The sequence below is a fragment of the Fistularia commersonii genome, chromosome 2, assembly GCF_037954325.1.
Source record: "Fistularia commersonii isolate RoL2024-O1a breed Wild chromosome 2, RoL_Fcom_v1.0, whole genome shotgun sequence".
Classification (NCBI taxonomy): Eukaryota; Metazoa; Chordata; class Actinopteri; order Syngnathiformes; family Fistulariidae; genus Fistularia; species Fistularia commersonii.
The window spans coordinates 5,169,701-5,182,520 of NC_141285.1; the positions used below are offsets into that span (position 1 = coordinate 5,169,701).

At 38.5% G+C, this 12,820-nt stretch overlaps 1 protein-coding gene across 9 annotated transcripts in view; it reads left to right on the forward strand.

The window, feature by feature from the left end:
- Positions 1–12,820, forward strand: part of rims1a (regulating synaptic membrane exocytosis 1a) — a 124,709-nt gene that overhangs the window by 24,788 nt on the left and 87,101 nt on the right. For all 9 annotated transcript variants that reach the window (XM_086165134.1, XM_086165075.1, XM_086165099.1 and 6 more), the window contains exon 3: positions 9,511–9,721. In XM_086165134.1, coding sequence (XP_086021260.1) covers positions 9,511–9,721 — 211 coding nt within the window. The remainder of the gene's footprint in view (positions 1–9,510; positions 9,722–12,820) is intronic.

Consider the following 12,820-nt stretch of genomic DNA (forward strand, 5'->3'; position numbering starts at 1 on the left):
ACAGAAACGCAGTCAGGGGTAGATTTCCATCATGGGATGTTCTTGTTCAGTCGCTGTATCTGCATGAGTGTGTGTCCTCTTCGTTTGTCCTTGCCAGGTGAAGGTCCACATTCCGGCCAACAGCACTATAAAGTTTATACCCCACCATTCTTCACCCCCTCCTCCTGTCTTCCTTCCTTTATTCACACGTCTTCTTTGCTCTACCTGTACACAATCTCTTTTATTGCCGTTATGGCTGTATTCCAGCGCAGTTTATTTCTCTGAGCTGCAGACCTATTTGTCCCAAACTATGAAACATTGCGTGTACTTCAATGTTCTTTGACACCAACACGGCCTCTTGAAGTGCCCCCATTACACTTTATGAATACTTTGCAGATGTAAGGCTGAAGACACATGTAAACATTTTTGACAAAAGTTATAAGATTCATCAAAAAAAGTCACAACAATTTGTAATGTCGATGAAAACTCATAAAGACTGATGTAACAGCAATTCATAAAGGATTGTTTAAATAGCAACATGAGAAATGTCACTCCAAGTTCATAAAGATTGAATATACAATGGAGCTTCAAATACATTATTAATGTAAAAAAAAGCTGCTAAACTTTTTTTTTTTTCTAATTCATAATGCTTGATGAACTTTCTTAGTTTACTTAACAGACTTTCTATTTTAAATGTTAAGTGTATTGACTTTCCTTTGATGAAGTGGTCTAACTGGTGAAGGAGAGCTTTCAGGCTAACATGCCTTTAATTTTAATTCCTTTAATTAATTTTAATTTTAATTTAACTTTTGAATTCCTCTATCTTCAGCTGCAGGGAATCTTGCACTTAAGACCTTAAAACACTTAATAGCCTTGACTTTGACACTTTATAGTTTTATTTGTATTTCTTACTCTCCCCCCCTTTTTTTACTGTTTATACAATTTCATACTATTATTTATTATTGTTATGTTTTACTTGAAACTCTGGCACAACAATTTCCTTCTGGATAAATAAAGTTGTTCTTATTCTTATTCTTATTCTTGTTGACCGCTCTGAAGACATAGAATGTACCTTGTCTTATATCTTAATGAACCCAATATTTGTAGTTTCTACAAAAATCCCGTTGACCACTGTAAAAATGATTTTATTGCACCTCTAGGAAAACAAAACATGTGTATGAGTAGTCTCAACTTTCGACGACTTGGGCCTTCTCAAAAGACTTTCTACTCGAAGCTGTCAAAACAGAAGGCCACCTGTGTTGAGACAGAATCAGTCAAAGCTTTCTGCCTGGTAAAAGGCAGCTTTTGTTTTGTCCCTGTTGCCAAGTGCTTGCTCATTAGGGAATGTTGGGTTTCTGTAAATCATTAAGAGTGTATTCTAGACCTGCTCCACTTGAAAGGGTGATGAAACAACTGTGATTTGATTTTGGCCATATATAATTTATAAGTCTGACTAGCTGAAATTTCTAAGTTCCAGCACCTGCATGTAAAAAAAAAAGTCAAAACAAACTGATTGTTGTGGTATCTCTTTACCTGTTTCACAATATCTGTTATTCATCTCTACAAATTTTATTCTCAGTATCTTTTGACCACAGAAGCTTCCTAATTATTACCACTGTATGTTTTTAAATCAATTAATACATTATTTAATACATATTAATGGCATACAAAAGTGGTTCTGTTGATTAATAAGCAAACATAGATTGATCTTAGATACATCAATCTGAAGAAGCATGGTTGCAAGAAAAATAAATATTATATTTTGGAAAGTAGCTAAATGGAATGAGGCATTTACTTTGTGTCATTTGCAATGATCAGAGCATGCAGCTGAGTGTATACAGCTAAAATAATAGATAGATAAATAAATAAATTGACAGATTAATAGATAAATAATATTTCTACTCCATTTAGAAAAAGAAATTGAGTTATATTTTGAATTTACTGTTTGTCTTATCTGTCACCTTAGGTATTTGTGTGTGGATATATAAAGCACTTGATAACAGGATTTCTTCTGGAACATTTGTTTATGCATTTGTGTTCGAAAAACAGTGATGTACAACAATTTGTAAATTCTGTTTCACGAAAGAATGAAACACTCTCATACCCAGGAGCGTGTGCATTGTTCAAAATGGTGTTTTAGTGCTTGGTTATAATTTGATTTGCGTATTCACAATAATGATGCTAAAGGTTTCTTTTTTTGTGTGTTGTTGACATTTGTACTGCAGAAAGATTGGAAAACATTTACTACCATAACTTAATAACTTACCAACTCTGAAACAAGACCAGACAATTCTCCATTTGTCTGAGAGAGAGTGAACTATCATTAATGAGTGACCTTAACTCATTCTTTTCATTCATTGTTGAAATTGGTTTAAGGCTAAAACTGAAATACATAAGCTGTTTTATGTACTCTACATTCATTGACACTCTTATCAGCAAAGCTCAAGTTACTGTGTGTGTGAGTGAGTGTGTGTATGTGTGTGTGTGTGTGTGTGTTTGTGTGAGTTTGGTTTGTGTGTATGTGTGTGTTTGCAGTTTGTTATACACAGCTTAATTAGAGGGCATTTTATGTTAATTCTGCTTCCTGCTGTGAGTTATAGACTGCTTAAAAAATGTATATCCTCTCCCACAAACACATACACATACACATAAACATACACACATATATATATATATATACACACACACACGCACACACACACACACACACACACACACACACACACACACACACACACACACACACACAAATGTTTATATCTGAAGTTGCTCAAGAGAGAAGAGATTTAACATTTTGTCGGAAATGAAGAGGAAGTCTGTTTTGAGAAAAGTGTGGCTGTTATTCTCACTTTGTTTTAACCTTGTCTCTGATTTGAATATGGATATTTGTTCTGCATTTTCTTAATGAGCTTCCTCACTGTTTTTCCGTTGCACTGTTCATTTCTCTCTGATCTCTCACTGCCTCTCTCCTCCTCTTGCCCCCCATCTCATAATGATGTACCCCCGTGCTTTTCCCCGACTCTGTTATTGAATGCAATAAAGATTTTTTTTCACCTATGTGAGAAAATTTGACGAGTTAACTCGGCTGACAGATTTGTGGAGACAAATATTCTCACTGGCTCTCACTGTTCTAGACCCGTGCCTTAACAGTTGATCAATGTCCTACTTTGCCAAACGTTAAACAAATGCAAGTGTACTGTCAGATGTGTAATTCAGTTAAGTATAACGTGGGGTAATAAACATATCAAAGAATATTTACACTGGCTGGCCACTGGGTAGATCATGTGGAAAGATAACTAAGTAAAGGAAATTGGGTTTAATGTGTTTAAGAATGTTGCATTGAGGTTTTGGAGTGAGTTCACAGTTAATCTTTGCATGGAAAGAGATAGGGCTGTTTGTTTCTAATGTCTATGGGGAAGGATAAGAAAATGGAATTTGATAATTTTTCAACTCCCGTCTCAAGAGCCAGCTGGCAAATCAGGCAAAGTAGGCAAATGTGAAGGGCACCGTGGCCTACAGTGGGCGCCACAAAGTCATAAAAATTCACCTTCACTTTAAGTAAATTAAAAGTAGATATTACTATGCTTACAATACTATTCGATTTCATTTAAATGTTGCAGATGGAGTGGTGCGCCATATGTAATATCACCTAGGGTGCCACATTGTGTAGGGTTGGCTCTGCCTATCTCGGTAAATTTGAAAGACAAGTCAAAGGCTGGAAAAGGAAGGATGGTTGAAAATGTTCTTTGGAGGGTAGGTGGAGAGTCTTTTTGTACTAAGAGTTTTGCATGTCATGATCATTCATTCATTCATTCATTCATTCATTCATTCATTCATTCATTCATTCATTCATTCATTCAACGTCTACTCATTATCTGCACAGCTTATCCTGAATCTGAGTTAGCGGGTTGCTAGAGCCTATCCCAGCTCTCATTGTGTGAAAGGCAGGGTCACAAATGACGTGTCGGCAGTTGATCAACTGTCAGTAATTTTGGGTCTCCACAGCATGTTTTTGGACTTTGGGAGGAAACCGTAGAATCTGAAAGGAAACCCACAAAGACCTAGACATGGGGGGGAACGTGCAACCTGTAGATGTTTCCGTTTTCTTCTGTTTTCTTCTAAAACTAGTCAAAGTACCCTGGTTAAATTTGGTAGTGTGACAACTGTCTTGAAGGACGACACACTGATATTTGTATTTTTTAATTTTGTTCACTCACAGTTATAATATATATTTATATACACCTATATATATACACCTATATATATATATATATATATAATGTAGTAACTTTAGCTTGTAATTAAACATTGTTACCAAGAATAGCTAGTTAATAGCTTGTTTCACCAATGAGACTGATGAATTATACTTAGATATTTCCTTTTATGTTTTCATGATTAGTTGCTATTACTGACACTGAAATCTTCCTGCATTCCAATCTGTAGTCTAATAGGAATAAAGGAATAACTGCCACTCCCTTTACTGTTCAGTCTTCAATGCAATATCTGCAGGAAGTATAAAATGGCATTCCATGTGATTTGGTATAATAGACAAGGTAGTAAATGTTGTTTTGTTGTGTTTTGACACACTTATTTATTTTGTCCTTTTTACATAGTTCAACACAACTTTGGGCTACATTATCTTGCAATTTAAAGAAATAAAGATAAATATTGTGAAGTTGAAAAAATAGAATAAAATTACAAATGCATAAAAAATTGATACCCCAAAACACAAGAGTAAGTTTTTCAGTTTTTTTTATTTTTTTTATGCTATATTACCTCAATGGTTAAACAGATGTGAAATCATGAATTTTTGCACAGTTATTCAGTTGACAGGATGTTGATGGAAACGTGGATTTAAATGAAAAGACAAAAAATCTTAATCTTCATTCATAGTTTGTTGCTAATCTTTCTCTGTTAAGAAATATTGTGGGTACAAACCTATACAAAGTGGATTAACTCCATTGCGGTATTATATCTATATCATAACAGTTGAACAGGAGAAAGCTTAAAACACAAAAGTCTATTTATCTGTTTTGCCTGTTTAAATCTGCCTTGAAACCCGTAACACATGCCATGGTTTTAATGCCATGGTTTGTAATTACCTGTCACTGCTCTGTTCAATCTTGCGTTCCTGCAGTTGATGTTTTACCTTTAATCCCATTCAAGAAATACACTCGCTGAAAAAAAGAAGACAAGAAAAACACAAAGACAATGATGAGAAAGGGATGTGACATCAGTGAGGAGAGGGAGTTAAAAAACAAAGTTGGCCAAGAAGAAAGACAAGCCAGGAGAAGGGGAGGAGGAGAGCTTTTATTGCCAGCACTTATTTATTAAGCCTAATACCAATAGAAGCTATTTTGGAAAAGAGCCACCTTTTACCACTTTCCCAAAGCTGTATGGGACAGTAATAATCATAATAATAACTAAATGTAAACCAACATATTCACATGGCATGCGCCCACATTCACCTCCCTTTTCACGACTTCCCCATCGACAGCCAATGAAATATTGATCAGTTGTATTTTGAACGGATAATCAATCAAAGTGGTTCCATCTGTCAGGAGCGTCGGTGTCACTATCACCTCTTGAGGAGATTCGGGAGGTGGAACACAGTAAGTGCTGTGGATCAGGAAGTCAATCCTGCAGTGCTGCAGCAGCAGGTGACCTCTTTGTCACCTTTGGCTATTGCTTCCAGAGAGTGTGTCTGTGTTAGCGTGCGTGCTAAATCTTGCCCTAGGGATGCTGTAAACGTCATCATCAGTGGGGTTGCTTGTATTTATTTATTACTTAAATTATTTATTTTCTGCACAGAGGTTTCTAAAGTCAACATGGGATGAGGTGTATGCATTTGTGTGTGAATGTGTTTTCATGTGTGTGTGTGTGCGCTTGTGTGCAAGTGGGTGTGGGCAAAGGGAACGTTTTCATGATCGTCTCTAAAGACTCTCCCATCGGGTATATTTGGAAGACCTCCGTGTCGCATTACACCCGAAGGATCCGTGTTGATTTCTGTGTTAGCGGATCGCATGTCTGGCTTTCTTTTTGTTTTCCCTTGCTGCTGCTGCTGCTGGGATTTGTAGTATTTAATGGCTGAGCTGAAGAGGGATACTTCTTCATTGGGTCCCTCCTTGTAAGTAACACGATGGATTGCAAAGCCAGCGACGAGATGGATGAATGACTGATCAGTTGATTGTGAATCATTACTAAAACTGTCTTTCAATATCTTTTCAAGGTGTTAAAGCCTTCACACGATGAACCATCTTTTGCAGTTTGGTGTCACTAAGGTTACTTTCCACTGCTCTTTGATCCTTAGAATGATCTTATGGGAACGACAAAAAAAATAGCACACTATTGTATCCACTTGGGTGCATATTAAAGCAAAAGTCTTTTTTGTCCAAGCGCATTGCAATTACAATGTAACCGTCATTCAGTGGTTTCTTTTTTTAATTTTTTTAATGGAAGATTTTTGGAATAATCTTTGCACTGCTCCTATAATTGCAATCCTTGTTTAAGGAAACCCTGTTCTCGATGACACCAAATGGCCCAAGTAGTGTGACACAACCTAGTTGAAAAGAGTTTTGGTCTGTGGATCGGTTGATAAATTCGCAATCACAGCATTGAATCCGTAATCCATGCCATTCATTCCCAGTCTGACAGCATTGTCCGTGCGCATGAGACATTTATGATTCCTGGACGTCTCTCTCTCCCTCTCCTATTCTCTGAGTGTGTTCCTGTGTGTGCATGTGTGACTATTTTCATAGGTCAAAGGATTCACTGACTTATAGTCGAGCAACAATCTAACAAACCTACAGAACGGTATTTCCTACAAGTTGTTTTGAACCAGTCCTAGTCTCCATGTTAGAGTATCATCTCATCAGTGGTTCATCACACACACACACACACACACACACACACACACACACACACACACACACACAAACAGAGCCACTCTTGGTCTTGGTCTCCTCAGATCCCCTCCTTCCCTCACAACTTTCACATAATCCTTTTTTCCACCCCACCACCCCTGCTCATATCCTCCTCTTTAAATAATGACTTTTCTTCTTCTCTCCTGCCCTCTACCGTTAAGCATTTAGCTTCTCAGCTTTTTTTTTTTTACCCTTCCCAATACAGGACTCCTTCTTCTGTTCTTCACTTTTATTTCCTTTTCTGCTCCCCTCTCTGACATTTCCTTACTCTTTCTTGGTTTCCTGTTCGGGTTATGGTTTCCTCCCACTCTTGATGTAATTCCTCCTCCCTTTTCATAGAGATAATAAGCAAAATAATATGTAACTGTGTTGAATTATCATTATTGTTATTATTATTATGAGTTGTAGTAGCAGTAGTATCAGTAGTATAAGTAGTAGTATCATCATTCTTGTCGTCGGTTTCCTCGCTGACTCCGACATCTCTCTCTGAGTATCTGATGTGCCTCCTTCGATCAAGGTTATCTGACAACATGAAAAACAAATGCACGTTTCTGGTTTCTGTGATTCTACGTCCCCCACCCTCCACCCCATCTCCATTTGTATTGTCTTCAATTTCCTCAGATAGAAATCCTATTAATCAACATACTATAACATCCACCCCACCCTTTCTCTTTCCTATATTGACTGACAGCAGACATTGATGAGCTTTATTCTGGGAAAAAAAAAATAGGGAGCAGTTTACACCTTCATTTATTACTATATAATCATAATAAATACTCTCAGGTCCAAATATAAGAAGTAGATAAAATTTTAGATGACAATTTTTTTTAAATGACAATATAACCAAATAACGCAGTCCATCACAAGTGTCTTTAGGTTAATCATAATGAGGTTGTGGAAATACAATGATGTATTCATTTTTCTACATTCAAGTTTTTTCTACAAACAAATGTTTTTTCTGTTTTTTTTATATATTTTGAATTAACTCAGCTTTGTTTTCCCCCAAAAAATATGTTAAGTGATTTGGCAGTTAGTGACACTTAAATGAAAAATGACACAACCTATTTCCCAAAATTAGGAATAACAATATTATTATTATTATCAGTTCATCATGTTGATGTTGCATGCATCGTTTACATTTATTTTGGATAGAATTCAATCAAATGATATTTATTGCGTATCTCTCTTAATATAATTAACATATTTTTTTTACATAGCGCCCAACTGGAGATGTAGTTTGTAATTTCCAAAGCAGTGGTACATGAAATTGTTATAGATGTCTCATGTGTCACTATCCCTTCAATATTTAGATTCTACGTGCATTCATGTGTGTGTGCCTGTGTGTGTGGCTGTGTGTGTGTGTGAGCCACTATATTTCTGCAACAGGTTTTGATATGTGTGCTTGTGTGTAGACAGAGGACAGATTTTGTCATCTGTCTTTGCAGGATGTGGACTCAAATGGGTATGTAGCAAAAATGAAGGAAGTAGAATAGAGTAAGATGAAGTTTCATATCCAGTATGCCCAAGTGCGTGTATATACATGTTAAAGGTGGATCCCACACACCTGGCAATTTAATTTATATATTGGTTATTCCTATCATTATTTGTCATTGCTTTATTCTTATGCATTAAACTAGAATCACCACGTGTATTCAGAAATAAAAGTGTTCGTCAAAATTTTTCTGTTTACATTTTAAGATTTTCAATATTATGTAAAACATGGTAGGTTATTATGACTTTTTTTCTTTTTTTTTTTTTTTTTTTATGGAATCATTATAAATCTGACAAGTTCCATGTTATTCCTGTGGCTGTTTATTTTGGAATCAAGCACAGATGACCCACAGCGTCAAAGGCTAGTAACTGAAGGCCCATTTACATATTTTTTTATTCATATATATGTCTGTTTATTAATTTATTACACCCTGTTAGCATTTTCTTGCTGATATAGAAATCAATTATTTGCTAGGGTTTTGATCGTTACTTGTTATTTTTCTAACTTATTTTTTGTTTGTTTTCAAACAAGTTCCCTGCCAACTTAAACACAGGATATTACCTGCTTGTGAAAAACAATCAAGTACATTTGGTTGAAAAGTTATTAGAAAGAAGAAATGCTGTTATTGTCACATAGTGTATACATTTAGCACAACATCAGAGCAATTTGACCACTGCATTTGATCCATCATGGATGAACCATGAGCAGAAGACAACTAAGAAACAGCACCAGGGGAGATCGGGCGTTCAGTGTCTTGCTCAACAACAGCGAGAGACTAGGATGAACTGGGCATTGAAACAGGAATGTTCGTTTTCAAGGACAACTGCTTTAACCCCCTGCGCCACGCCACAGAAAGTCAGCAACACAAAAAGTCAATGAATTTGTGATTGAAACATCTCTACAAGACAGCTATATATAGTGAGGTATATGAAAAAATAAACATCATCCGCTGTAAACACATTTGCACCCTCGACCGAAACAGAGCTCACCGAATGCATTGCCGTTTATGCTCGAACCGCATGTGTCCAATGATCCTGCAGGCATGAACACACTGTATTTTGTCCCCCACACATTCATTAAACAATAAACCTGTGTTTCCTATGCTGTGTTTTTCAGAGGCATCCAGCAGCAGCTGTCCAGCTACAGAGAGACAGTGATCCGTCAGGCCGCGGCAGCCGCAGGCTCGACCGTTCACCGGGATGACGCTCCGACATGCGGTATCTGCCAGAAGACCAAGTTTGCAGATGGTTGTGGGAACCTCTGCTCTTACTGCCAGACAAAGTTCTGCGCTCGCTGTGGAGGCAGGGTCTCCTTGCGGTCCAACACGGTAAGAAGAGAAGGGTGGTTTCTCTAGAACTTCACACCTTTCCTCTGCTCATCTCTTTAATACAATGGTTGAAGTCTAGGTTGGAACCTATTCGAGCTGTCATTGGGTTAGAGGCAGGGTGCGAACCCTTAGTTCATATGTCTGGGCAATTTTGGGTTTTGTTATGAACCTACTGCAAAGTTTTTGAAGTGTGTCTGGAAACCGTAAAAAACTGAGGAAATCCACTCAGACAATGGGGGAACTTACAAAATACACACCCAAAGCCCTCCCTGTCAGAATCAAACCAGGGACCAATACATTAGATATATCCAATACATTAGACAATAGGACTAGAGAAATAAGAATATTTGTGCAAAATGATAACAGTCGAAAAATGATGGGCATAGATTTAAGTCAGTGAGTTAACTGATATTTCATTTTGAGTTAGTATCGTTGTCGTGGAATCTGAATTTGCACCGGGGTGGAGGAAACATGGTGTCACTTATACCCAGTGCAACTGCTCTCAGCTACTATGATCAGACTATATGAGGGTCTCAGGTGTCAGAACCCAGGTAGAGGTGATAAGCCAATGAGCCATAGTCAATATGTGTGAGTGTGCTTGTGTGTGTGTGTGTATTGGTTTGTGAGGAAATAATATGCCCTGGATGTGTGTTGAAGTATGCTATTTGTGACATTTTGGTGTGTGACGGTGTGTTCACATCCGTGTGAGTGAATTTGTAGTGAGTGTGTGACCCAAGCAGTAGCTGGTAAAGGTTAATTGGGCATTAGATTGAGCTATGGACAGAGGGGGTGGTCTCCCACTTTGTCTTGGTTTCCCAGGAGTCCGGAGGTGCCCTATGCACACACAGTAGGGGTTGGGAGTGAGTGTTTTATGTGTGCAAGCGTGTGTGAATGTGTGTGTGTGTGTGTGTGTGTGTGTGTGTGTGTGTGTGTAAGAGTTCGGAGGTGAGTCTACCTCTGAAATAGGAGACATCCCCTCCCCTACATCATGGTTGTGGCATTTAATGACCCAACTAAGACCCTAACAAACACACAAAGATACATCCTAATTAGTTACTGACATGGGGAGAGTTCAACTTGGGGTCTTGGGGGTGTGATGGGTTGCGGGATGGGTTCCAGGGAGGTCTGAAGCAGCTGCAGTCGTGGGACAATGTCTTTGAATGATGGATGTTAAACACAAACAACACAAATGTAAAAAATTACCTTATCTTCATGGTCTAAGACATTTATTATGGGAATAACAACGATGGCATATTTCTGATAATTGCAAAGGACTCGCAAAATTTCATCACTTCAGCATCTATATTGCTATTTGTGAAAATCATTTAGTCAACCAGCAGGACACAAATTTCAGGGCATAATACAACATGAAGATAATGTTTTGTGGCTTCATACAAGGGTACACTCAAAAAGTCCCAATTTTCATATTTTTACTGTACAAGGCCAAAAAATGTTGATGCTGATGTTTTTTATTGTAGCTAATTTTTTTTTTATTGTGATTAGAATAAAGCACTGTAGGATTCATAGAGTTTAATCAAAACTGGAATGTCCTCTAATCAGAGAGCGACCCTCATTGCCAGTATTCCAAACTAGACATTCCAATTTGTGTGCTTTTTAAGATTGAAGTGCAATTGTGGAGGAGAAAGTGGTGTCCAAGCTGATTTCGACATATCTCACATCCCATAAATGTATTATTTTCTTGCATTATCCAACATTACAGCGTACTTTAAATCATCTTTAATCTAGATCAAGAGGGCTGACGAGTGGCACAGTTAGTTACCTGGACAAGGATGGGACCCTGATCATCCCTAGCTGGGTCGCCTGGAAATGGGTGTCTGAAGATAGATAAGACCTTAAACACCCAATGACCCCAGGTCCTTCACTGACAATGTTTTCGGGTTGCACAGCGAGGTGTACAAAACTATAGATTCAACATGGCAATGCCATTGATGTCGAGGAAAGGCTGGATGACAATCGTGAATAGGGCGATGACTTCTGGAGAGACAGAGGACAGCTCAGAGAGATGGCTGACCAAACTGCAGCTTTTGAGAGGCACCCACAAACTTGCTATGAAGAACCCTAAAGAGAAATACCCACAGGGGTGCCCTGAGAAGAGGGGAGAGTGAGCACCCAAATTAGATGGATACATTGGAAACGACCCAAGCTAACATACTAAAAACTATGAGTGCTGTCTGCAGATGTGGCAACGTTTGCAAAAACCCAAGTGGTCTAAAAATCCACCAGACCTAGATGGGCTGCTCAAGGAAGCAAGTGGTACCTGGTGAGATGGAGGAGCCAGGCCCTGAGTCACCCCACAGTGTCTAGGAACCTCCAAACACCATTAGCACTTACCCTAAGTAGACCATCAGAACATCGCCGGGTATTGTGGCCTGCTGCTAACATAGAGTCAGAGTGGTGCCAATTCAACAAAGATGTGGATGCAGCCCTTGAAGAAATGGCTAAGGGTGAGATGGGCAGAAGGGTCCAGATCATGAGCACCTTCATAGTTAGCATTGCATCTGAGGGGTTTGGAGTCAAGGAACAACACACAAAAGCACCTACAGGACCAAATCCAAACCAAGAAAGGAAGTGAAGATCACTCAGCTCAGACGAGAGCTGAGGACATTGTGGAGCCAGTACAGGAAGGTGAGCGAGGAAGATAAGGTGGCTTTGGTAGTACTATGTGACACGGCATAGAGGATGGGAAAGTGAAGGCCCGGAACCACAGTGCCTTCATCTCAAATGCATTTGGATTTATGAAGAAGCTGCTGGGGCAGAAGCGCAATGGCCATCTCACATGTCCTGAAGATTTGCTCAATCACTTCATAAGCAACACCTATGGTTATAGCAGGAGGGAGCAAAACCTTGGACACTGCAAAACCCTCATTATCCCTCCCGATCCCACCACCCTCTTCAATGTCAAAGAACCCACACTCAAAGAAATGGAGGAGGTAGTCAAGTCAGACAGAGAATCTTCACCCGAGTGGAGTACCTTACAAAGTATTCAAATAGTGCCCACAGCTGCGAGAGCATCTTTGGAAGATTCTTAAGGTCAACTGGAGGAAGGAGAAAGTGTCATAGCGGTGGATGTTCACTGAG